Source organism: Pelodiscus sinensis, chromosome 23 (genome assembly GCF_052426305.1).
Source record: "Pelodiscus sinensis isolate ZL-2025 chromosome 23, ASM5242630v1, whole genome shotgun sequence".
Classification (NCBI taxonomy): Eukaryota; Metazoa; Chordata; order Testudines; family Trionychidae; genus Pelodiscus; species Pelodiscus sinensis.
In genome coordinates this window covers 20,191,559-20,218,569 of record NC_143074.1, presented here as the reverse complement: position 1 = coordinate 20,218,569, position 27,011 = coordinate 20,191,559, and the positions used below count along the sequence as shown (strand labels likewise).

General features: G+C 45.8%; 1 protein-coding gene across 3 annotated transcripts; it reads right to left on the bottom strand.

Moving 5' to 3' along the window:
• Positions 1 to 5,279: 5,279 nt before the first annotated feature.
• Positions 5,280 to 22,890, bottom strand: PPP1R26 (protein phosphatase 1 regulatory subunit 26). 3 transcript variants are annotated; one of them, XM_089772891.1, is made up of 5 exons: positions 22,722 to 22,890; positions 20,888 to 21,010; positions 13,760 to 17,606; positions 9,129 to 9,246; positions 5,280 to 5,456 (listed from the first exon to the last, which is right to left on the bottom strand). In XM_089772891.1, exons 3-5 carry the CDS (start codon positions 17,542 to 17,544, stop codon positions 5,427 to 5,429), a joined length of 3,933 nt encoding a protein of 1,310 aa, XP_089629017.1. In that variant the 5' UTR covers positions 17,545 to 17,606; positions 20,888 to 21,010; positions 22,722 to 22,890; the 3' UTR covers positions 5,280 to 5,426. The 3 variants fall into 3 exon arrangements, with proteins under 3 accessions (XP_089629017.1, XP_089629018.1, XP_075761437.2); XM_089772892.1 differs by lacking the exon at positions 22,722 to 22,890 and adding an exon at positions 22,611 to 22,696; XM_075905322.2 differs by lacking the exons at positions 5,280 to 5,456; positions 9,129 to 9,246 and having other exon boundaries at positions 11,573 to 17,606; positions 22,722 to 22,889.
• Between the last annotated feature and the right edge of the window lie 4,121 nt (positions 22,891 to 27,011).

The window sequence follows — 27,011 nt, the reverse complement described above, 5'->3', positions numbered from 1 at the left end:
CTCCCACACAAGCGTCTCTTGCTTAAGCGTCCAATGATGATATTAGCTATTTTGGGCACAGTGTTGCACTGAAAGCTCATATTCAGGTGACCATCCTCCACAACTACCGGTCTGTGTCTTCAGATGTGTACATTTCCGTTTAGTTGCATTCAGATGCCTTCTGTTTGTGCTCAGTTTACCAAGTAATCCAGATTGCTATCAGTGACCTGAGGAAGTGGGTTGTGCCCATCAAAGCTCAGGATACTATTTATACTTTTTTGTTAATCTGTAAGGTGCTACAGAACCATTACTGTTTAAGTTTTTTTAGTTACAGACTAACACGGCTACCCTTCTGAGACCTGTAAATATATTAAACACTCTTGGGGCAAGAATCAGCCCCTGCCAGCACCTACTAGACATACACCCCATTCAATGATGATTCCTCATTTACAAGTAGATTTTGAGATGCATCAGTTAGGCAGATTGTAATCTATTTAATGTGTTCCGTGTTAATTTTATATCATTCCTGTTTTTAATTAAAGCAGGATGTAAAACATCTTACAGAAGTCTATTACATACTGTTTAGTGTTATCAACCAACCTTGTAGTCACATCAAAACAAATATCAAATTAGTTTGTCAGGCTCTATTTTCCACAAATCCATGTTGATTGGCATTGATTATATTCCCCTTCTTTAATTTTGTATTTAGTTCTATATCAGCCCCTCTATTATGTTTCCAGGGAACATTGTCAGACTGGCAATCCTATAATTACTCAGGGTCACCCATTTATCCTTTTTAACTATTGGCACTGAATTAGTTTTTTCCCCCTACCTTTCTGAGTTCAAGAAGAAGTGTTCTAAGTGGGTACTTCTACACTGCAGTGTTTTTCTGGAATAATGGCCGTTATTCTGGAAAAATCAATACTTGTGTCCACATTGCAACAGCATTATTTCGACAAAAAGTCAGAATAATGGAAGGCTTTTCCCGACGGTGATAAACCTCATTCTACTTGGAATACCACTTTTTCCAAAAAAGCTTTTTCGGAAAAAGGCATGTGTGGATGCAGAAGAGGCCTCCAGAAAATAAGACAGGTGCCCTGTTGGCCATTCCATCCACACGCATCACAACTCTATAGTTCCTGTCTCCCAGCAGCTCTTAAAGTTGCAGACACCCAGGACAGGCCTTGTGGCAGGAAGCCGGCCCTGGGAGCTTCCAGACACCACACGGCTGCCCCTGCCATACATCTGAGCACTATGTCCCAGCCACAAGCCCCCCAAGAGCTCAGTGTCCTACCAGGGAGCATGCCCAGGGCTCCCAGGAGCTTGCCGGGGCAGGAAAAGGCATGCACAGTCCAGGTCTGGAGTGGAGATCCTGGCCATCCTTGAAATGTGGGGCGAGGACACCCTCCAGGATCTCCGCTACAGATGAAGAAATGTGGACATCTAGGCTGGATGTCTGAAGCCCAGCCACGAGGGGCTACCACCGTAGTCTGGAGCAGGTGCGGAACAAGGTTAAAGAGCTCCAGCAGGGCTACACCAGGGCCATGGAGTGCAGCTCTCGCTCTGGGGCAGGACCCTACTCCTGCCCCTATTTTAATGAACTGCACCTCATCCTGGGGGGCGGTGCAACCCCTTCCCCACTCCTGGTGGTGGATTTGGGGCTGGAGATGCCCGTTGTCGCCTGGCTAAGGGTCCCAGGCCTCGAGGAGGAGCTGGAGGAAGAGGAGGAAATGGCGAGCACCGTCACCATGCTCACCTTGGAGCCGGTACCCTAGGCCCTGGATGTCTCGTAGGCATCCTCCAAGGCCGGGGAGGGATCAGCAGGTGAGTGCTCTTAGTATGTCACACACAGGGTGGGAGTGGCCAGCGCTATGAGACTGTGGTGCGATCGTCGCTCAGCCTTCTCAGCCTGGCCCTTGCGCTGCAGTCTGTGCATGCGAATGCATGTGCAGCGCCACTCTGCACCATGCAACCCCAGGAATCAGCCCTTGAGCACCCCCGGGCTCCTGCTTACAGGCTCTGGGGTGGTCAGACACACTTCTGACCCTGGGGAGAAGGGGGACACCCTCCCACGCACCCTCCCACGACCAGCCACTGCTGGAATGAGGCTGGCGATAAGGGCACATGCTCGCCTGCATGCAGACTCCGGAGTGCCGTACACAGGTATGCCTCCCTGCTCGAGGCACCACCTGCTCCCAGGTGCAGGTGTGTGTGCGGCCCTGATGGAAGCCCAGGCTACTCTCCTCCCCCCTCTCCTTATCCAGGTTCTCACCCCGAGAGTGCCTTACCTGCATGAGGACTTGGGGCTGGAGAGGGCCCCCATGTTGGATTTTCCCACACCAAACTGGTTGCCCACAGCTGTCTGGGGTGGCAAGCTTTCAGACAGTGATGGCGACCAATTTCTCCAGAGAGATGGCGGATCGCATCTGGTTGTCCCATTGACAGAGAGCGAGCCAGGCACACAGCTCCATGAAAGTCTCCTTCCTCATTCAGAAGTTGTGGAGCCACTGCTGGTCATCCCACTGCTCCATCACCAGCCAATCCTACCAGTCGGAACTGGTGTCCAGCCTCCAGAACCTTCTCTCCACCATGAGGTATGGCTGCCAGGGTCTTGCTCTCAAACACAGCGAGAGGGTCTCAAGGATGAGCTCGGTGTCGAGGTCGTGGAGGGCCATGAAGGCAGCCTGCACAAACTGCAGCATGGCAGTGGGGGACCATTGCATGCCCAGAGGCAGCTCCGGCTCCATGGTAGGGAGTGCCGTGGTGTCCTGAAGCAGGGCAACCAGAGCACGCACTGCAAATGCTTTGCTGTCCCTTGGAGAGGTAGGCAAGCAAACAGAAGAACCTGAGAAACGGCTGTCCAGAAGAGATCCCTTTAAGCATGTGTCTCAGATAGCCTTAGGCAACAGCACCTGGAAGCAATGGCTGACCTAAAGCCCTGCTTGAACTGGATCCAGGTGGCCTTAAATGCGAGATGGTGTCCAATCAGTATGGATGCTATCTTTTGAAACAATATATCGGTATTTCATTGTGCTTTTTATGTGCAGACGCGCTATTTCAAAATATGCTTTTCCAGAACATCTCTTCCGGAAAAGCTTATTTTGAAAGAAGCTTGCAGTCTCGACGCAGCCAGTAGAGCCAGGGAGCTCCTTGGCCAGCTCTTTCAAAACTCTTGCATGCAAGCTATCTGAACCTACTGATTTGTAAATGTCTCATTTTAACACCTGCTTGATATCATCCTTAGTTACTGCTGGAGTAGAAACATTTCATCATCATCTGATATGAATACATCATGTGTCCCTCCCCCCCCCAAATACAGAATAGAAATATTTATTGAACACAATTTGTATCAGTTACAATGCTGACTTCTGGGACATGCACACTTGTCTACTGAAAGAAACAGAATAGTTTAAAAGATCCTGAGCTGATGCCACTTAGAAGAATAAAAGTACATACAACTGGCAATGCTTCAACACATTAATCTTAAAAGTCATAGTTTAACAGAACAAGATTTTTTTCTTCTCCTACTGCAGATATTTTTTTAACCTTGCTTAACAGGACATTTCCTATGAGTATTTGGCAAAGCAACTACAAAATTAAGAGATTTAAGATGGACCTGTGATCATAAATCTTAGAAAAGGTGTCACCAGAGAAATGTTTTTGAGAGAGATTGTTAAGTAGCTAATTCTTCAAGTTTAGGTTTGGAGATGAAATTTTTTAAATGAAATGTCATTGAAAACAGTTTCAATAGCTTCTGTCTATGGAATACAAGTATGTTTCACCACAAAACTGGAATGAAGTTTATTAGAAAAAGACATCCATTAACACACAGATTTAATATGGCAAAAAGTTTATAGGTGTTCGGGTAGAAATGGTTAGTGAACCCCTTCCAGTAACATACAGTTACTTATAATTAAGCGATTGTTGTAAATTACGTGAACTGAACCAAGATATACACATAGGGTATGTCTACACCTTTCAAGAGGAATGCAAATGCAGCTGAGCGAAATTGCAAATGAAGCGCGGATTTGAATTTCCCACACTTCATTTGCATAATCGTGTCTGGGCGCTATTTTGAAATACCCTATTTCGAAAAAAGAAATGCAGTCTAGACGTGGTTATTTCAAAAGAAAACCCTTCTTTCGAAATTACCCTTAAACCTCATTTTATAAGGAGTAAGGATAATTTCAAAAGAAGGGCTTTCTTTCTAAATAACCGCATCTAGACTGCGTTTCTTTTTTCGAAATAGGGTATTTCAAAATAGCACCCAGACGTGATTATGCAAAGGAAGCACCGGAAATTCGAATCCGCGCTTCATTTGCAATTTTGCTCAGCTGCATTTGTATTCCTCTCTTGAAAGAAGAATGCAGTATAGACATACCTATACTTAATAGCCTTCTCTTCAATCCCAAGTCATCCTTTCAACTCTTGGCTCCCGGTATTAAAAGATTAATGCATTTTTGAACCTTTGCTTCTATGTTGTTTAGAATGTAACTAGAATAACTAGCACGCACGTTTTCCCTAAGATTGTAGTCCTTTAAATATTAATTGATTTGTTGTAGGGAATTTGTTATTCCCTCCTGTCTCAAGACTATAATTTCTTAATTATTCAAACAAGGACAAAGAATCCTAGAGAAATATTTTCTAAAGTTTTAATGCAATTGCAGTTATACAACCAATGCACCTATGTCATATGTATACAAAGTACTCCAGTGCAGTGCTAACTTCACAGCGCATTTCTACCAATAGCTCTGAATACCTCTGTGGATGAGACACTATCCTAGTTTCAGAGTTTGATACACTTAATATATAACTAGAAGCTATGATAATTTTCCAGCTGAAAGGAATATTTGGTATAATAGAAAATGTGTGTGTCTATGTACTACTACAACCTATATTTTTCATAATATTTTCTTAAGAAAACTTCTCTCTTACTTGGATCATTTTATATTGCCATAAAACCAAACTGAATATGAGCATGGCATGGCAACGCTTTTAAAACTACAAGAAAAGCGAGTTTACTTTGTTACTAGTTAACAAGATCAGTAATTAAACACTTGAATATGAAAGTGAATAGTAAGTCTAATAAAGGCATGAACTTAGAATAAACAAATCCAAAAATATGGTGCCTGATCTAAACCTCCTGTAGTCCCAATTGACCTCAAAGAGTTTTGGATGAGGGCCATTGTGTAGTTTCACTATTACAACACACAATATTTGATGATCTCAAATACAGAAATATTTGGCAAAATTCTGCTTTCATTTATAACCTGTCAATAGGGTTGAACAAGTACAATAAAGCCAGGGCCAAAATTTGCCCAAACGGCTTTTATTTTTGTTATCTATCATACGGCTTCCAAAAAAAAGAAAAAGTAATTTAGGGGGAAAAAAATCAACCCTTTGCTTTCTCATTCACCACTTCTGTTCTAGGACTTCAGGGCATGTTTTCATTTCTTCCATTGTTTCCAATTCTTTGTCTGAAATGCAAAATCAACACAGTGCAGAATAAACAAGAAACAATTCTGGTAGTCACCTTTTCCGTGGATCTCTTTCATAACAGGTTGCCTCGTATCATTTAATTTTAATACAAACTGTATCCCCAGATGTGCTACAAAGATGCCATACAAAATGAAATCATATTGTAACACATTACATTTGTGTACTATTATAAAGAGCTGGAACATACCCACCCACTCATCCCACCTACATGAAATAATACAAGTTGCACAACTAAATTTGTCCCTCTTTTTAGGCAACACAGTGCTTATTTCTTCATTTTTAGAATCAAACATCATAATGACTAGAGTATGTGGATACTATTCAAGGTAACTGGTAAAACCTCTTGTCTAACCATTGTGGGGGAAAAAGCCTTGGATGGCTGTTTTAAACAGCAGATGAGCTACAAAAGTGTATGCAGAAAAGCTACTAGCTGGTTTGAAAATAGAGCTGGTGTCACAGTGAGGTACAAAATATATGTTTTGTTATTTCTATTGCTTTTCAACCCTGAGCAACAAATCAGGTTTCTTGTTTTCCCTTCAAACATGCAGTACACTTTCTGAAAGCACAACCCCACATGCACACGCACTCCTAGAATAAACATACCAACATGATTTAGGGGAGAAAGTATTTCCATAGGCCAATGAAGAAAAATGCCCATACAGAAACAGAGGGGTAGGGCATCTTATTTGTTTTCTGAGTATTCACACAAGTTTTTAGGCTATGTTTATCACGGGGTTCTATAGATGTGCTTAGAATTAAGCAGTTGTTGATTTCAGGTAAGTAAGTTCTCTGAGGGTACATGTACACTGCACACTTATTTTGAAATACTGTATTCTGGAAGAAATACTCCAAAACAGCTTATTTCAAAATAGCACGTCTAAACTACAGGGAAACCTCAAAATCAGTCCCCTAACATAGACATGAGCGACGAGGAGTCCTGTGGCACCTTATAGACTAACTGAAGTGTAGGAGCATAAGCTTTCGTGGGCAAAGACCCACTTCGTCAGATGCACGAAAGCTTATGCTCCTACACTTCAGTTAGTCTATAAGGTGCCACAGGACTCCTCGTCGCTTTTGCAGATTCAGACTAACACGGCTACCCCTCTGATACTTAACATAGACATGCTACCTCGATTTAGAATCCCAGGAGGCACTGGAGAGTAATTGCTTTGAATGGCCCTGGAGAAGAGCTATTTTGAAATAGCAGCAGTGGAACAGCCACACTACTGCTATTCCAAAATAGGCATTATTCTTCATGGAATGAGGTTTACAGAAGTCGCAATAAACTGTCCATTATTTTGAATTTATTTTGAAATAACAGAATTGCTGTGTATATGCTTGCATTGTTATTTCGGAATAATGGCTGTTATTCTGAAATAACACTGCTGTGTAGACACACTCTAAGTGTGATGAATCCAGAATTTACTAGCATAAATAGAGATTTTCACAGTCTCTGAAAATACTTATTCCAAACATTTTAAGATAGACAAAGAATGAAGGGCAATCTCACGATACAAATATTACAAATCTCTTTGCCTGATTATTTCTGAGCCCACTGTTGAATCAGAGTCTGAAATATAGTTAACATTTAACCTTTACCAGTTTTAGATTAATAGAGTATTGATGAAAAGTCCTGTATTGACAGATTTAGGGATTTAAGTAGGTAAAGGACAGACAGTGCAGGCACACACATCTACTTTCTTCCTGACCTGAAGGAACCTCCATGGTCCCATCTAATTCATGACCACTCTAAAATGTCAAGAGAGGTGTTAATTAATGCCAGTTGAAGTGATAGCTTTATTAATAGGGACATCTGCACACTGGGAATGGGACTGAGATGTGTCAAATTCATTGCACATAGGTCACCATACAAATGTAAAATCATGGCTGACCTAGAGATAAAAGCCTATCGTATTAACAATTCTCCAGATTATCCAGTAAACCTACAATATGTATCATGGTCAATACCGGGTTTGTGCATTTACCATTTGTATGTAAACAGGGGTCATCAATGCTTGTGTCTCTGTACTAATAAATGTTTCAGTATAGTCATGGTCTTAAAATTGTGCCTCAGATAAGGTAAAGAGGAGACTTTTTTTACAGCTATAGCCCTGGTCTAGTCTAGCCAGCTAAGTCCTCTACAGATGATTTCTGCTAGAATCAATTTATATGAGGGCACTAAGTATAAAATCAATCATAGAATAATCGGACTGGAAGGGACCTCGAGAGGTCATCGAGTCCAGCCCCCCGCCCTCAAGGCAGGACCAAGGTATAACTTCAGAGAAAATGCATGGCAATGAACAGGTCCTCAAGGTGTTTAAACATTTTAAACCAGAGGTGGGGAACCTGGATCTGGCCCCCGAGGCTCAGGGTCCCCCAGCACTGGGGAACCCACACTGGCATTGTAGCCCTTCTGCTGCCCCACCACAAGGCTGGAGCACACATAATCTACTAGGTTGGGCCCCTCCAAGTTCTAGTGTCAAGGGGAATGTGGAGAGTGTCTTTCTCCTTATCGGTTGGGGGCCATGTCAGTGAGGGGTTGCTTTTGTTTTTCTTGCTCCTCACTTGTATGGAGCCCGACTGATTTTTCTGTGGGTCAGATGTTGGAATTGAAAGTTTTATTCTTTTTATATTTGTATTTTAGGATTAATAACGTAGCAATGTAAGGTAATATACCACATTTAATATTGTATTAAACTAAGCCCTTTAGTAAGATATATATATTAAAGTTTAGTAAGTAAAGAGACAGGATTTCATATTGTGTCTATGTCAATGAGATTAGAAGAGTGTTCAAGGCCTGAGCCTTCAGTGTGAATTGTTTTAATTACAAAATTTAATAAGGTAATTTACCGTGCTGTTTGCTTTTGTTCAATATAAAACTTTGCTGTTTGTATCTCTGTAAAAGACTGTTTGTATGAATGAGCTATGGTGTGAAGGTCATCGTTAGAGCCAGATGGTCAAGAGAGAAGGGGGAGAATGCGGGGTGAAGACAAACTGTAAAAGACAGACTGCGAAGAGACATATCGGTATCAGAGAAACCATCAGTGCGTACCCATGGTCAAGAATTGATCAGATTGGCAGATTGACGGCTCTAAAGGTGAAGGCATCCCTAAAAACAACTGATTAACAATCCAGGACAGGATGAGCCTTGTGGAGATGTTTTGGGAATGATTAACATCAACAAGATAACAGTAACTGGTCACAGACTGACATAGCAAAATCCATAGATTTCAACAGAGAAAAAGGATTATAAAAGCAGGGTGATTTGCTATGGAACTTTGGGTTCATCTTGTCACCAACTCCAGATGAGCATCAGATTGTGACCGACGAAAGGCCCTGCTCTTCCTCTGTGGTTGGCCACTAGATTGATCCAGACTCTGGACTGGAAGTATAGCATTGTCTGGTGGGACTGTGTGTGTATGGTGTTTGTGTGTGAGAGTGACTGAAAAGCATATGCTACTGCTGTAACCTCAATAAATGTGGCATACTGCCTTTTTCCCTATAAAAGATCTCATGTGCTTCGTTTAAGCATAACACAGCGGCCCCCAACCCGAAGACGGTTCCCCACCCATTTTAAACTTTGGAACACTAAAAATTAAAAAAAGAGAACACTGAAAGAAAAAGATGACATTTCACAGCTAAGAATCTACCTGGAATTCTCTCCTTTCATTCTGGATTTTTAAAGAAAGCTTTTCACATAGCTGTGTTGGAGATAAAGTTATATAAGGTTGTATTGTCAATCCAGGATCAATAGAAGTTCTTAAAGAACTGCAAAATAACAAAAAGTACAAAAATGCATCAGTCGACAAAGAAAGTAACACAGATCTGCATTATAATCACTTCTGCTTTAGGCATCAATATTTATATTTTTAAATGACTTGAAACCTAACTTAGCAGAATTTATGCACAGACTTAAAAATCAAAATTATTAAAAGTTATTTTTTTCTTTACTTACTTGCCAAATTCCAAGTTTGTCTATTGCAGAAGAAATCTGGAACAGTAAAAAGATAGCACCAACATCTAACGGAGGTTTGGGGTCACTGTAACTACAGGACAGGCATGGTAGGGGCATGCCAGTGTACCTTCAACCATCATCTGGAGGTTCCACTGGTAGGACCAAGAGGGTTAGTCTGCTCCTTGCCTTTTTAATTGTTAGCCTTAGGATGAGTGCCAATAAGGCGTTTCCCTCAGTACAAAGGAAACAGACAAGTAAACCATTTTGCTATTGTGTCTAAGATGACATTGCCTTGCGTGATGTGATCAGGCAGAACTCTCTGGGGATCCCAGCGCAGGCTTTGGATGCAGTTTAAATTCACAAAGTCCCTGACTCAGTTAGTGTAGTGTTACTGTTCCTTAACTGGGTAGCCTTTATTCTTTTATTTCTATCATTCTAAGGATTCAGGCTTCATTTTCTTGACTACGTGAATGAGAACTGTGCCCAGAACGATGCTTTTGCCAACACCACGTGGAAAGAAGTCTGCCACGACTGCCTGCGCACGGGTGGGGTGCCAATACTGAAGATGATGTGTAGTGTTTAGAATAAAGTTCCCTCTGGACAGTTTGCTTCTCTAGCTAGTGAGCAATCCTGAGGGGACGAAGTTTGGAAAACTGAGCTGGAGAAGTATCAGAGCAATCTAGGGGATAACCTGTAAGGCTCACATTGTGACAGAAACATCAGGGAAGGCTGGTTGGGTCACATACCAAAATGCAACCTCAGACAACAGAAGACAAGCTTGTGCCCAAGCGCAGAACCTGTAATCCCCAGCTACCCTTCTCCCAGCACATAGGCTCAAACCCCAGCCGTCCACACCGCGGGGTAAGCAGGAAACCATTCGCTTCCTTCTCTTTCAGGACAGGCAGGCAGGCAATCACCCTCACTGCCTCAATCCTCGGCGCTGGTCCTGGGTGCTGTAAGGAGGGTATGCTGGTCCTGGACACTGGGCGAATAGTTCTGGGTAAGAGTGCTGATGCTGAAAGGTAGCAGTTGGTGGTGCTCATGTATCTCAGTGAGGTCTCTAAAAATGCTGCCCACCTCCAACCCCACAGTCTCCTGCTGACCTCTTCCTACGTCCCAAGAGAAAAAAAACAATGTTCCCGAAAAGCAGTTTTCAGAGGATGCTATGGGCAAGAGCAAGTGAGGAAACACCCCTTCCTTGCCCACAAGTTTAAGGGAAGAATGGTGCCTACCATTGCTTCCCTTGCAACACTGGAGCACCCGGCAACCCAGCTCTCCGTGTAATTGGGAGCCATTAGGCCTTCTAGATTTACAGGCCCCATTTTCACATCACTCATGGAATTCTCAGAACCACGTTCTACACTTCTTCCTACACGTTTTGTAGTTTCTCTCCCCTTCCCTCCCCGTTGATACTAGGAATAAATGCATAAAACCCAGATCTTTTAAAATCTGTTTCTGATTCTTATTCCCACTAGAATCAGACTCTTGGGGTATGTCTAGACTACAGGCTTTTGTCAAGAGAAGTTTTGACGACAGATACTGTCGACAAAGCTTTTGTTGACAAAGAGCGTCTAGACTACAGCCAGTTCTGTCTACAAAGCAAGTTGCTTCATCGACATGAGAGTGTAGATGCAATAACGCCTTTTGCTGACAGAACTCTGTCGACAAAAGGCGTTATTCCTCGTAGAATGAGGTTTACATACGTCGACAAAACTGCTGAGTTTTGTCGACGTTATGTTGACAGAACTCAGTGGCAGTGTAGACATAGGTATAGTTTTGTCGACAAAAGTCCACTTTTGTCGATAAAACCCTGTAGTCTAGACACACCCTTCGTGTCATAGCCACAGAATTATGATTTCAGATAAGATGTGTACAGAGGTGGAAAGAGAAAATAAGCAGCAGGAACAAATGAGAGTTATGAGGCTCTCATCTTGTCAAGGGGAGTTTTGCCATGATTTTCAAACAAAGCAGAAATAAGCCTTTTTAAAATCCAGCTGCCCCTACTCACAAAGACTGTAGGCAGCTGCTCTTGACAACTAACCCTGCATTAAAAAGAAATAATAATAATGGACGGGGAAGAAAGATTTCATTTCAAATCAGTCTTTGGACTCGTGATGTTGATACAAACCACTTGAAATCTTGTTGGTTTCATGGTTCATGGTCAGAACCCAATTTATTAAATGTTATAAATGTATGAATTCACACCATTTCTTATATACAAATCAGGGTTTTCAATGTTGAAAAAAGTGCTCTTTAAAAATTAGGTTAGTTTAAAGCACAAGTTATAAGGAATTGCATCTTAATTGAAAGTGAATTAGTACACCAAGATAAGTTTCAACCACACACACATCAATTGGAGCACGAGACACTTTTTAAATCTTAAAGTTGGTTTACTGACATTTTAATGGAGGAAACATTCAGCTTAGGTTATACAGACAGGGTATATAGTGCTTCCATCATTAAAATTAATATCTTAATGCTAGTAAAGCAATATATTTGAAAAACTGCTATTTTAAAATATTGGCTTGCATCCCAATTCCAAACTAAATCAGAACCTTATGCCTGTGCAAATTAATGGCAGGTTTGAAGGCTTAGAATACTTTTTTTCCCCAGGTGTACTATTACTAAATTAACATTGTTAGTGACCCGATGTAAATATTTAATCTAAAAATCAAATGTGGCCAGGTGATAAGATGTCAGATGACCACTATTAACATCTTTTTCAAGTATAACCGCACAATAGTATAAAATGCACAAAGATGTCTAGATATAAAGACCATTGTTTCTTCTCTATAACAACATTACTAGTTCTACACTATTCTACACTCATAGCCTGCCAATTCTCTGCAAGATCACAGCAAACAGGAGGATGAAATGCAATACTGGATACATTCTTGACTGCTTTTGCTCTGTTCTGGGAAATTAAGGCCAACCTCAGGCAGGCTGTTGAAATAAATGCATGGGTGGGACACAGAGATTTGGAAAAGGTTAGCCATTTTAAAAGACCAAATTACCATGGAAATGCCAAATCTAACTGTTACTAAAGATAGAGAGTGGCTTGACAAAGGGCTTACACATAAACTGGAACTGAAATGACTAAATTAGTTTTAATTCACAGGTTTCTGTAATTTCAGTCCGTGTATGGGGACACTCTTATTCCAAAATAAGTGGCCCATTGAAGCAAACCACCACCTCTGATTTTTACTTTTGATGGAATGGGGGTGACAGGATGAATGGAGTTAGGACTCTGAAAATACCCTAGAATCTCACTTGAAGACCTGCTTGCCAAAGTTTTTAAGAAAGTATTTACTGTGGCAAGCCTAGGTTTTGCTCTATTGCACAGAACAGCAAAAAAGGATCAAATTTTTGAAGAGATACATCTTATAAAAACCATTGTTAAAAACTATTTACAAGACACACCAATGCAACAAAAGTTAATTTTGAAGGCCAAAACTCATGTAATTGTTGGGCATCAAAATGAAACTAAAGAATGCCCATGGAATTATTTTGGTCTTGCATGTTATAGCAACCTATGAAGAAGGTTAAAAGTAAAGAGCCACTTCACTTTACTGAACTGCAATTGTGCTTTAAAACATCTGCTTACAGGAGGATATCAGAATGGTCAGAAGATAAAAAGGACTTAGCAGTCCCAGAGTTTAAGTAGGAAGTGAAGCCCCTAAAAGACTGCTCCACACCACGTTCCTGAACTTGCCACAGAATCTACAGGGACAGACCCTGCACCTGCATAGAGCTACATTGACTTTAGTGGGCCTGTGTTAGTTTGCAGAGGTCCAGGAGAGCCGTTTTAATTTTAAGATTCAGATCCAAGAGGCAAATGGCTACATGAGGCTGTTTGAAAATAGTTCCAATTCCATGAAATACCAGAGAATATGCTTCAATAACTATGATATGCCTAATCAACTGCAGTTGTTTTCTAAGATCTCTTAACAACTGACCAATACATAAAATGAACACAGATGGATTCACTTTCAATGTATGTATGTTTCAATGCACCATATAATTTAAAGCATAATTAGCTATGCTGTGTTCTTATCTATGACAATTACATGTTAAATCCACCATCTGTAGTAATGCATGCTCTAAAAATCATTATAAAAATATGTCCTTAAAGCACTTTAAATAATTTACAAAAGTCTACAAAAATTAAACATTTATATCCATGATACACCTATTAAATAGGATTTTTCACATTAGTGTATACATGATATATATATATATCAGTATCTTCCATCTGGTTTTATCAAGATATTTACAAGAATAGGTCTTCTCAAAAGACTGAATGTTATTAAAAAAAAAAGTACTTACAAATCTGACACCTTGCCTTTCACCAGGGAACTTGTGCATTCCTCTACAGCTACGTCACTAAATTCTGCAGAACTTCTGTCTAAAGCTTCCTGAACATGGTCCTCTTTACAATCAACTTTCCTACTTTGCTGGGCTAACATTTTCCCTTCCATATTAGAACTGGCTACATTAATTTCTTCCTTCCTGTTGCTGTCCTGAGGGCTCTCTCCTTCCTCCTCCTTAATGCACATGTTTTGGCTCTCCAAAACTAATGTATCTATGCTAATTTTGTCCCCTTTTACTTCTGCCATGATAGGTTGCTGTAATGGGGGATCTGGATTTGAATCTGAGCTGCAATACATCTGCTTGTCTCCCAAAGTGTTTTCCTTTCTGCAATTATCATCTTCAGTTTTAACATGCAAAGGAGCAGTCTCCAGTTTTTCACATGTTTCTGCTATATGGAGACCTGTCTCTGCTACTACGAGGCTCTGAGTAAAATTTGCTTCTTTTATTTCTGTCTTTCCCTCTCCACCAATGTTCCCATTTTGCATCAGGTCTCCACTTCTCCTCTCAAGTGCACAAACATTCGGGAGAGCTACTGCAGTCTTTAATGTGCTGCTATGGGGAAATGAAAGTTCTGTATTTTGCCTTTTGTTTAAAAGCACAGATTTCTTCCTATCGCGAGCATATTTTAGACCAGCTATAAATTTACTGGAAATTTTTAACTGAAAGGTGCTATTTCTTTTGGAATTAGATTTAGCTTTATAGTAATTTTGCAATTTACAACCATCTCCTTTGCTGTGTGCAGATGGAGGACTTTTCTGCTTAGGATCTATAGCACTCTTTTTACCTAATGAATTTCCTTTTATAGATATACCACCAGCAGCTACACCTTTAGCCCATGCTGTTTCTTGCTCAGCCTTCAACTCCACTGTAGTATGGAGGTACACATTCTCTGTGTAGGATGCGCTTTTCCCACCATCGTGAATTATTGCACTTTGTCTGACAGTTCTCCGAGAGCTTTTCAACTCCTCTGTTTGCTGAGACACCTTTTTAGTCTTTTTACTCTGATCTGATAACACGTCAGTCTCATTTTCTGTTAGCTGATGCTTGGTTTTTCCTTTATTTGCACGTGGTTTGGCAACTCTCAGTGGGTCAGCAGTTAAGTTATCCCTTTGTATTTCCATATTTCTTGCAGAGTCCTTAGCCTTTTCTGCCAAAAATTTCCTAATTTCTTGTTCAATGCTGTCATCGCTATCTACAGAGCTGCTGTCATCTGTTGCTGAAGTAGCTGTCAAAGAACATCTTTTATTTTTAGCTGCCTCCAGGTTATTCTGGTTGGAAACTGGTTTAGGTTTACATTCATTTTTAAACTGCAATGCAAACTGTAAGTCATTTATACTTTCTGGTCTTCCCTTAGACAGCTTGCAATTTATGTTGTTTTGGGGGCTTCTAACTGCATTTTCCTTAATATCTTTACGTGATTTTGAGAGGCAGCTTTTCAGCAGAATAGGACTTTTGCATTTCCAGTCCTCTGGCTGGAGGCCACTAAGTTCATCCAACAGCTGGGTTTCTGTCTCACCAAATCTGACTTTCTTCTTGCATTGGAATTTTTGGTCTTTGGACTTTTTCTTTAGTTTCCTCTTAGACCGTAAGAGGTCTTTGATAGCACTATCAAGATCTTCATCGCTGTCCAGAGAACTGCTCTTGTCATCTGTACCATCTCCCTCTTGAGCTTGGACTGTATTTTTTATCAGTTCTCTTGTGTTATCATGAACCTGCATTAAATTATCTGTGATGCCTAAAGCCACCATATGCTTGTCCACAAGCCCAGTTAATTCTGTAGAGGTCAGCCTCTGACTTGTTCCTTTGTCATCAGCTTCACAAGCTTTTCTATGGCTACTCAAGCTACCCCCACCTTGCAAAATTGGGATTGTGGGGCTATTACCATAACCCGCTGGAGTACACACCATCTCCATCCCTTCTGTTTTATTGTCAATGTTCTGCTTCACCACTTTGCTTTCCACTTTAAGTCTCCTTTTACGACTCAACGATAGATTCAATGTTTTGGGGAGAGAAGGTTCAAGACCACCAATTACACGGTTAGGTTCAGAAGGCAAAGGCCCTTGGGCAGAGTGAGACAGGTTATCAGGTTTTGTTATAAGACTATCTGACTGTGCCTTGAGAGCCAAAAAAGCCCTGATTTCTTGCTCTATGCTATCATCGCTGTCCACAGGGCTGCTGTCACTTTCACAGTGGGCGGAAGGCATGCTTTGGGGATAGAAGAAAGGGTTGGCTGCAAGTGATCTGTCCTCACTTCCCATTTGGGGTGGCATTATTGTTTTCGAAATGTCAAGGATTGCTTCTGCACACATGAGTTCTGCGGCCGTGTCTGCCCTGCAAGAAGCCTGCAGCGTGAGCTCGCATTTGGCAATTTTGTTAACTGGAGACGTACAATTTCTGGCTTTTTTCAATGGCTTAAACAGTTTGTTATCTTCATTGCCAGTGCCTTTTAATTGTGTAGACTTTGTACTAAGCTCTCTCCTTTTGCTGCTTAAGGTTTTTTTAGGGTCTTCTGCTGATGCGCTCTTTGTTGAGCTAATTGTTAAACTAGCAGAAATATCTGCTATACGTTTTTGCGAGTCTGCTGTAGAATTTGCCTCTTTCTTGATTTTTTCCAGCTGATAAAGCTGAATGGCCTCTTCAATACCATCATCACTACTTGAATCAGATAAATGTGTGCTTTCAATAATTTGTTCCCCTCCGGTTTTGCAGAAATTTCTCTTGGTTTCACCTTCTTTATTTTGCTCTATAACCCAGGGTTGGCTAGTAGCAGTCATTTTAAAATGTGCTTGGTTTGCTTTCCTAAAATCACTAGGCTCTTCACTGATTTTAGATTTCAAACACTTAGATTGTACATTTGTCTTCCTTAGTTTGGGCCGGTGCCTTAAAAGGAGTGCTTTGCATCCTTGCTTTAAACTACTGCGGTTTGCTTTGTTAGTCGATTCTTTGTTACATTTAAACATAGATGTCATTTGAGTCTCTCTCCGTTCTAGTTTTTTATCCTCCACAATTACACACTTCCTAGTTTCTTGCTGTTTCTTTTCATTCAAGAACTGTACAATTTCAGCATGTATACTCTGTTCAAAAGAGTCATCACTACTGATGCTCAGAGGTGAAGCAGACCGGAGCTTTTCACAAATTCCCAAATGGTCAGAAATGAAGCCTTCAGTCACCATTTTGGTTGTACATGTCATAGGAAGTAGATTACTAGTCACCTTGTTCTGTGAGAGTTCCCTTTTGACCCTCTTGTCTCCTTCTGTTCTATCTGAACACTCTGCATTGCTTGGCAACGGCTGAATACTCTTGCTTTTCTTTTTCAAGTACTCTTGAATGGCTTCCTCTATGTCTCGGTCAACAGAATCATCACTATCTGAATCCAACAGGAGGGTCCCAAACTCTGAACTGTCTTCCACTTCTGTGCCATCAGAATCAGCAGGGCAACCACGCTTGGCATATTTAGTGTGATGTTGCAGCACCCTGGTGCTAGGTGTAAGTCTGTTACCCCTTTTTCCTCCCTTTTGTTTTTTATGTGTAATACAATCATAATCATTGTTCATACCCAGAGAAGACTCTTGACTTTGTAGGTTGTTTATGATCATCTGAACTTTAGCACTTACAGATGCTCTAGTAACATCCTCTTCAGATTCAGAGAAGCAAACAGGGTATCTACAACTCTTTGATTGTCCAAAGGACTCCCATTTTGTCTGCAGAGCTATCAAAGGAGAGGCATTCATAAGAAACATTCTAGCAAGCAATGAAGAAGTCTGCAAAAAAATTGTTTTTTCAGCTTGGTCTCTCTTCCATCCTAAGGGAAAAGAAAAAAATAATCATATAATGTATATAAAAATATATAAACACACCAATTATATTTCCACTTGATACTCTGTGATACAACTCATATATTACTCAAGTCCAGTACTCTTATGTCAACTATTCACAAGCTTCTCTTCAATATCATTTAAATGGCAAATCTATGACTAGTATCTCCTCTATAAATGGTACAACTCAGGTGCTCACCATTTGCCATCAGTTCACTAATCAACTGGCACTCAGGATCTAGCCACAGTCCAATTCAGGTAATTATATTCGACCTACCTAAAACTCTCCCTGCATTTTGAACATAGTATTCTTTGATTTTAATTCTAAATTGTCATGGGCTGAAAAAATTGCATTTTGGGGATGGGTAAGGAAGACCCTTTATATGGGGTTGCATCATTTTATTAATTCTATAAAGAGTTGGGGACACAAGAGATAAAAAAAATTAAGAGGGATTTTCAAGCCAGAACAAAGTTGGAAGAAAAATTGCAAAACATTCTACTAATGTCTGTTTGCATGTTCCTTGTCATCTTTATTGTATTTAAGTAATTTCATCCATCTGTAACTTGTTTTCACAGTCTCATTTAAGATTATATTTTCGCTGAATGACTGCAATGTTACATTCAGCAATATGACTTCACTTCAGGATCAAGGCCATAGGTCTTCTATAAATGCAAATACCCAGTACAATTGGTAAGAAGAGTATGAATTATTCTTTATATTACAGTAGCGGCCCACTCTATTAGCTATTGGATAGCCACCCAGTGAAAAGCAGACCTCATCCCCAGGACTTTACAATCTTACATAGAACTTGACAAGAGCATAGGTTTCTGACTACAGTTACCAGTTTGCAGAGTCAAGATCTTATTTTGCTAGCTGAAGGCATACAGTAAATCCTCATTTAACACATGCTTGCTTATCATGTTTTCACGATAGCACGATTTTTTTTAGGGAAAGTTTTTTGAATTACACAACTGTCCCTGGAATAACACGATTTCCCCAGCCGGCCCACTGTTGGCAGCTGCGCAGGGCTTCCCCCGTCTCCCTGCAAAGCGGCGGAGGGTTCGCCACTCACCGCGCCGTTCCCCGCTGACTCCCCCTCACTGGATGCCTTGCACCCTCTCCTCCGTCCCTGCATGCAGGCCAGCAGCTGGGTTTCCCCAGCCGGCCCATCACCGGTGGCTGCGCAGGGCTTCCTCCACCTCCCTGCAAAGCGGCGGAGGGTTCACCGCTCGCCGCGCCGTTCCCCGGCAACCTCCCCTTGCCGAACGCAGTGCGGGTCCCGGCAGACCCATCACAAGGGCATACTCCCAAACCAATCCCCCTCCTCTTACCTCCTCTCCCCCAGAGCCAAACACCTCCCCTCCCTGCTGCAACCCAGTCTCCTTTCTCTCCCAACCTTATTTCCCAGTCCCAACAGACACCACCGCTTGAAACGCAACCCCCACCTTTTCCATTATTTTCAATGGGAAAATTGACCCCGCGTAATGCGTTTTCATTTAACACGATCATTTTCTGAAACATATCTATAGTGTTAAATAAGGAATTACTGTATGCCTATCAACCCCCATGTTCTGGTAAAACACTGCTGCAGTGGAACAATTCCAAAACTCTGACATGTAATGACCTCCACAAACATATTAGTGCTCAATCACCGCATGACATTGTACTGTAAAGAGATGATAAAACTAAGCTTCTATCTTTGAATTTCTTCGATTCTTCTCTAGTCAGAACATTCAGAAAGATGTTTTTTGCAACCATTTATTTTCTGGTAATATATTTTAAGAATTGTTATAAAGTTCTAGAATTTTTAAAACAAAGCATATTACCTCTTTTTTTTTTACCTCATGTTTTTGTTATGGGAAGTGGGTATTAAAAATGAAGGGGGAAGGATGCTTGCTTATTCTGATCAGACACTTGGAGCACTAAAAATGAAAAATCATTACAGGTGTGCTACCTATTGTTATTTTTGTCAAACTTGTTCTTTGACCTAGAGGCTGGGATCACCTTCAACACCATTTTAACAGCAATTTAGGTCACTGCTCAAATTCCACCAGACTTGGGAGTCACTCCTGATCCGCCTTAGTCTTTCCAGGGTAGGAAATCATGTAACAAAGCTAATGCTTCTGCTGCTATTTGGTCCTTTGGTTTCCTACCACAATTTTTTGGCATAAAACAGTCCAACCCAAGCCTTTGACTCTAGATATCGATTCCTGATTTTTCCCTGTAATAATTAGTTTTAGAGCATTACTCTTGTTGCATAATTTACATTTTAAGGGTATTGAATAAGAATGCAATAGGTACCAACCAAATCTGACACGTGCCATTATAAATTCTCTTTACAATCAAGCAAAAAAAAAGTATCTCTGAACTTTCAAGTGTCAAGCAATAATGAATCGCAGGTTTAGTAGCAGCCTAGAATGCTTTACTTGTCACCTGTACTACAGTGAGTGTCACAGTTATAAGAATGTAGATTAAATAGTTTCTATGTTTTCTAAAATATAGTTTACAGTATACTTCATTAAAACCCAGAGGCTTTCAAACATTGATGGTAAGTTAAACAACCATGTTAGGAGAGAAATGAGTTAAGAGCAGGAAAGAAATTAGAACCCTGAGTTAGCTACCCTTGAGTAATGCATTCAATACATTTAAGCTTTTGGCTCTGTACACATGACATCACTTTCTATTTTTCTATTAACCTCTTTCTTTCCAGAATAGTGGAGATCTTCATTATCTGAATAACACTGGATTATTGGCATACTGAAAATTCACAGCAATCCACAGAGGATTGGGTTTAATTTTTGTGTCATGTTATCCACCCATAATTCAGTGGGCCATTGCCATTCATTTAATAGCAGCTGTGGGAACTTAACTGCACACCAGAAATGAAAACAACAGACTATCTGTAATAATCACATTCAGAACTTTTATGGACAAAGGATCCCAAATTACAGAGAATACACAGCTATCACTCCAATGACTCTTGAAATGCAGCCACTTCTAAGGAGGTATGTAGTAGCTCTTTAGTGCTAGATAATAATTTAAGACAGAAAGTGAAGAATACTGAACCCAAATACAAACACTGAGATTTTAGGAGACAGAATAAAGTTATTCAAATGGAATTTGGCTAGGACATTAAAGTTAGCCTCGTGACTCTTATTGGGTGGGCATGGACCAGAAGCCGACACCGTGTTCTTCAGAGCTGTACCACTGACTTGCCACACAACCTTCAGCAACTTGCTGAAAATGGACACAGTGATAGCAACCTACCTCAGTAAAAGCATTTGAGAACAGCAGCTGAGATCTGCCATCACTGCAAAGTAGTTCACCCATGAGAGGTGCCACAAGACAGTCAGTGCCCAAGAACGGCCAGGCACGCTGAATTTCGCCTTCCTGAAGGAGATGCCTGTATTAGGAGACCTCAAAACACTGATCTTCCTCAGCCCCTCCTCACACTGACCTTTGCCTTCACAGTTGCACCCTTCCCTGGGACACTAACTCAGAAACCCTCCCAATCCAAACCCCTGGTTTCTACACTCAAAGGTCAGCAACTCTACCATCCTCCTGGGCCACAGCTGTTAGAGGAACCCTAGGGAGCCCTTCCCCCAGTCCAGCCTCAGTAATCCAACTGTCACCCCTCAACTCCACCCCTGACCTGCCAGGGACCCCAGTTTGTCATCCCCTCGGCGAGCCCCCCCATCCCAATCCATCCCCCAGAACTTCCCCCAGCATCCCAGCCTGTCAACCCCATGGCGTCCCCCCCGCATACCAGCCCGTCACCCCCATGGCGCCCCCCAAAGCCCCACCTCCCACGGCACCCCCAGAGCCCCGCCCCCCGCATGTCACCCCATGGCGCCCCTCAGAGCCCCGCCCCCCGCATGTCACCCCCATGGCGCCCCCCAGAGCCCCACCCCCTGCATGTCACCCCCATGGCGTCCCCCAAAGCCCCACCTCCCACGGCGCCCCCAGAGCCCTGCCCCCCGCATGTCACCCCCATGGCGCCCCCCAGAGCCCCGCCCCCCGCATGTCACCCCCATGGCGCCCCCCAGAACCCCGCCCCCCGCATGTCACCCCCATGGCGTCCCCCAAAGCCCCACCTCCCACGGCGCCCCCCAGAGCCCTGCCCCCCGCATGTCACCCCCATGGCGCCCCCCAGAGCCCCGCCCCCCGCATGTCACCCCCATGGCGCCCCCCAGAACCCCGCCCCCCTCATGTCACCCCCATGGCGCCCCCCAGAGCTCCGCCCCCAGCCTGTCACCCCCATGGCGCCCCCCAGAGCTCCGCCCCCCAGCCCGTCACCCCCATGGCGCCCCCCAGAGCCCCCCCCCACCCCCCGCATGTCACCCCCATGGCGCCCCCCAGAGCCCCACCCCCCAGCCCGTCACCCCCATGGCGCCCCCCTAGAGCCCCACCCCCGCATGTCACCCCCCATGGCGCCCCCCAGAGCCCCGCCCCCCAGCCCGTCACCCCCATGGCGCCCCCCAGAGCCCCGCCCCCCAGCCCGTCACCCCCATGGCGCCCCCCAGAGCCCCACCCCCCGCATGTCACCCCCATGGCGCCCCCCAGAGCCCCGCCCCCCAGCCCGTCACCCCCATGGCGCCCCCCAGAGCCCCGCCCCCCAGCCCGTCACCCCCATGGCGCCCCCCCAGAGCCCCACCCCCCGCATGTCACCCCCATGGCGCCCCCCAGAGCCCCACCCCCCGCATGTCACCCCCATGGCGCCCCCCAGAGCCCCGCCCCCCAGCCCGTCACCCCCATGGCGCCCCCCCAGAGCCCCACCCCCCGCATGTCACCCCCATGGCGCCCCCCAGAGCCCCACCCCCCGCATGTCACCCCCATGGCGCCCCCCAGAGCCCCGCCCCCCAGCCCGTCACCCCCATGGCGCCCCCCCAGAGCCCCACCCCCCGCATGTCACCCCCATGGCGCCCCCCAGAGCCCCGCCCCCCAGCGCCCCGCATCCCAGCCCCTGCCCCCAAGCGCCCGGGGCCTTCACCGTGGCCGAGACGCGGCGCCCCCAACCGCCCTGGGCCTCTCCCGGGCGCGCGGCGCGGGGCTGCCCCTTCCCCGGCCCCCGGCCCGCCCGGCCACGGCCCCCGCCGCTCACCTGCCGCCGGGCCCCGGGGCGGGGGCGCTGGGGGAGCGGGGCGCGGCTCCCGCCTGCTCCGGCCGCTGCCCGCCGAGCTGGTGCAGGGGCGGGCGCCGGGCGGCGCTTCCTCCCCTGCCCCCGGGGAGCGGGGGGCATGCGCCGCAGGGCTCCGCCGGGGGGGGGCGGCCTGGCCGGGCGCGCGGGCCCAGCCGGGGCGGCCATGGCTGCCGGGGGGGGGGGGGCGGGGGGGGCTCTGTCTCTTTCATCTCTGCCCCCCCCCCCCCCCCCCCAGCGCCTTGAATCCGCGGCCAATGCGGCATCCTTTGTGCGGCCGCTTTGCAAAGGCACCGAGTTCCCGCTTAGCCCCCCCGCCCCCAACGATGTTCAGAATCGGGCCCCTTCTGTGGGTCCGAACGGGGGAACCCCCCCTTCTGTGGGTCTGATCGGGAGGGGACCCCCCTTCTGTGGGTCCGAACAGGGGAACCCCCCCTTCTGTGGGTCTGATCGGGAGGGGACCCCCCTTCTGTGGGTCCGATCGGGAGGGACCCCCCTTCTGTGGGTCCGAACAGGGGAACCCCCCCTTCTGCGGGTCTGATCGGGAGGGGACCCCCCCTTCTGTGGGTCCGATCGGGAGGGACCCCCCTTCTGTGGGTCCGAACAGGGGAACCCCCCCTTCTGTGGGTCCGATCGGGAGGGGACCCCCCCTTCTGCGGGTCTGATCGGGAGGGAACCCCCCCTTCTGCGGGTCCGAACGGGGGAACCCCCCCTTCTGTGGGTCCGAATGGGGGAGCCCCCCCCTTCTGTGGGTCCGATCGGGAGGGGACCCCCTTCTGTGGGTCCGAACGGGGGAACCCCCCCTTCTGTGGGTCCGAACGGGAGGGACCCCCCTTCTGTGGGTCCGAACGGGGGAACCCCCCCTTCTGTGGGTCCGAACGGGAGGGACCCCCCTTCTGTGGGTCCGAACGGGGGAACCCCCCCTTCTGTGGGTCCGAACGGGAGGAACCCCCCTCTGTGGGTCCGAACGGGAGGGACCCCCCTTCTGTGGGTCCGAATGGGGGAACCCCCCCTTCTGTGGGTCCGAACGGGAGGGACCCCCCCTTCTGTGGGTCCGAACGGGGGAACCCCCCCTTCTGTGGGTCCGAACGGGAGGGACCCCCCTTCTGTGGGTCCGAATGGGGAAGACCCCCCTTCTGTGGGTCCGAATGGGGGAACCCCCCCTTCTGTGGGTCCGAACGGGAGGGACCCCCCTTCTGTGGGTCCGAACGGGGGAACCCCCCCTTCTGTGGGTCCGAAAGGGAGGGACCCCCCTTCTGTGGGTCCGAATGGGGGAGCCCCCCCTTCTGTGGGTCCGATCGGGAGGGGACCCCCTTCTGTGGGTCCGAATGGGGGAACCCCCCCTTCTGTGGGTCTGAACGGGAGGGACCCCCCTTCTGTGGGTCCGAACGGGGGAACCCCCCCTTCTGTGGGTCCGAACGGGAGGGACCCCCCTTCTGTGGGTCCGAATGGGGGAGCCCCCCCTTCTGTGGGTCCGATCGGGAGGGGACCCCCCCTTCTGTGGGTCCGATCGGGAGGGACCCCTTTCTGTGGGTCCGAACGGGGGGGACCCCCTTCTGTGGGTCCGATCGGGAGGGACTCCCCTCCTTCTGTGGGTCCGAACGGGGGGGGACCCCCCTTCTGTGGATCTGAACGGGAGGGACCCCCCCTTCTGTGGGTCCGATCGGGAGGGGACCCCCCCTTCTGCGGGTCTGATCGGGAGGGGACCCCCCCTTCTGCGGGTCCGAACGGGAGTGACTCCCCCTTCTGTGGATCTGAACGGGAGGGACCCCCCCTTCTGTGGGTCCGATCGGGAGGGGACCCCCCCCCCAGCTCCTGGGAGAGGGGGGCTGAGTCCTTCTGAGAAATCCTGCCTCCCAGAGCCTGAGGTCTCCCTGGGCTGGAGGGGTCAGTGCCCCTAGTTCCGTCCCCAGCAGGGCTCTCTGGATCTCGCCCTGGCCGGAGAATCGCCCCCGAGGTTGCCTGCACCGTTGGCTGCCGCCTGGGGTCGGCTCCCTCTGGGCAGGTGCCCCATGGAGGTTGGGAGGGTGAGCTGGGCTCAGCTCTGGGCCTTCCGGCCGCTTCTCCAAAGCAGGATGGCATCCCGAGTGGTCCTGGTTGCAATTCACACCAGCACCTCCAGGCTGGGGTTAGTCTGCGGACAGGGACAGACCCCTGGATGCTGCCCGTGTACGTAGAAACAAATCGCCTTCCCAAAACACATTTAAACCTTTTTTTTTAAAGAGTTCACATGAGGTCAACGTGGTTAAGACATTTGGCGCCTGATCCAAAGCTCACTGAAGTTAACAAAAGACAGGACTAGGCAGCACTGTAAAGACTAACAAGATAGTTTATTAGGTGATGAGCTTTCGTGGCCCAGACCCACTTCCTCAGATCAAATTCTGGAAGAGAATTGGCATGACCATATATACCAAAGGAATACAATGACAAAAAGTCAACACATTATAAAACTGACAAACCAGATTTAGAACAGAAGGGGAGTGAAGGGGAGCAAGAATGATGCTAGGGGTGACAATTGGGGAAGCCATCTTTGTAATGAGCATCTTTCTACTGACTCTTCAGTGGGCAGTGCTTTTTTTGTTAAAAAAAAAAAAAAGGTGTTGGTACTCCAGGGGAAAAGGTGTTGAGCTCTGGCAGTGCCAGTACTGTGTCTGGAGGTGCCGGTACTGCATACCGGGCAGTACCATTACAAAAAAAGCGCACTGTCAGCGGGGATTAGATTGGGACATGGTGAATTCATCATGAGTGTCAGTCTCATTTGGTATATATGGTTGTGACAATTTTCTTCCACTATTTGATCTGAGGAAGTGGGTCTGGTCCATGAAAGCTCATCATCTAATAAACCATCTTTTTAGTCTTTAAAGTGCTACACAGTCCTGTTTTTGGTTTCAGCTGCACCAGACTAACACGGCTACATTTCTACCACTAGTCTTTACACACCTCTGTAAAGTGAGTAAGATGCTCAGGCTTGAGCTAACGATCCCATTTTCAAAATCTAGAAGTGACCCCTGCAGTAGTGTTTTTATATAGGCCAATTATCATACAGTGCTTGTTTTAAGTTCTTCCATTTTCCTAGCTATGTCTCTCTCTCCCTGCACTTAACAGAGACCTTTAAATTAAACTAGAGGTGGGAAAACTTTTTAGGGTCGGGGCCACTGACCCATAGAAAAATCAGTCGGGTGTTGTACACAAATGAGAAATGCTCAGTGGTTTGAGCATTGGTCTGCTAAACCCAGGGTTGTGAGCTCAATCCTTGTTGAGGCTATTTGGGGCAAAAATTTGTCAGGGATGGTACTTGGTCCTGCTGTGAAGGCAGGGGACTAGATTTGATAACCTTTCAAGGTCTGGTCTAGGAGATAGGCAATCTCCATTAATTTTAATTTAATTTAAACCCCCTACCCCAAAAAACCAACCACAAAAAACCCCTCACTGACGTGGCCCCCAACTGATACGGAGAAAGACACTCTCCACATTCCCCTTGCACACCAGAGCCTCGGGGGCCCAGACTAGGAGATTTTGTGTACTCCAGCCCCACAGGAGGGAAAGTGAGGGGACTGGAGCACCAGCATGGGCTCCTCAATGCTGAAGTGGAGGGGAGTCCGGAGCTTCAAGGACTGGATCCAGGCAAGCCGGGGCAGAGCCATAACAAGGGCGGGGCAAGTTGGGCGCTCGCCCCAGGCACATCATAATCAAGAGCACAAAGACACAATCAATAAAAATAATGAGCTGCAAAAGTAAAGAGCACTGATGTGTGCTAACCTAGGGAGAGGGGGCTCATAATTAATATTTTGCCCCAGATGCAAAAATACTAGTTAGGGTGCTGAGCCGGGCTCTGCATCCAGCCCCTGGGCCGTAGGTTCCCCACACCTGACAAACTATACGTCCCATTTGGCTCACTGGATATTTGACTTTTTCCCACACCATCGGCCAGCTCCTATTAACTCACTGAAACACCCGGACAGAAATACCACACCTTCTAGTAGCAGTCAGCTCATAAAGAGGACTATGGGTTCCTTTTTCCTAGCCATGGAAGAACACTATTGTTGCAGAGACAGCGCTGTTTCAGAATTATATTTATAACCCTTTTTACTTCATTCCTTTTAGGTCCTGCATTGTTACGCAAGCCTAAAAAAGGGCAAAGTGATGATCATCTTGAAGATAAGAAGTGGAGGTGTACAAAGGAAACAACAAAAGCTAAACTGTTCCATGAACGTTCCATTATTTCTCTTTCTGATGCAAATAGGTAATACCTTC

Bases quoted from the DNA above. Each gene is read 5' to 3' on its own strand.
- PPP1R26 (XM_089772891.1), bottom strand. From the start codon at position 17,544: ATGTTTCTTATGAATGCCTCTCCTTTGATAGCTCTGCAGACAAAATGG. The intron at 9,247-13,759 runs GTAAGTACTTTT...GTTATTTTGCAG, and splicing joins AAAGGCAAGGTGTCAGATTT to TTCTTTAAGAACTTCTATTG. The intron at 5,457-9,128 runs GTAGATTCTTAG...TTTGCATTTCAG, and splicing joins ATGAAAGGAGAGAATTCCAG to ACAAAGAATTGGAAACAATG.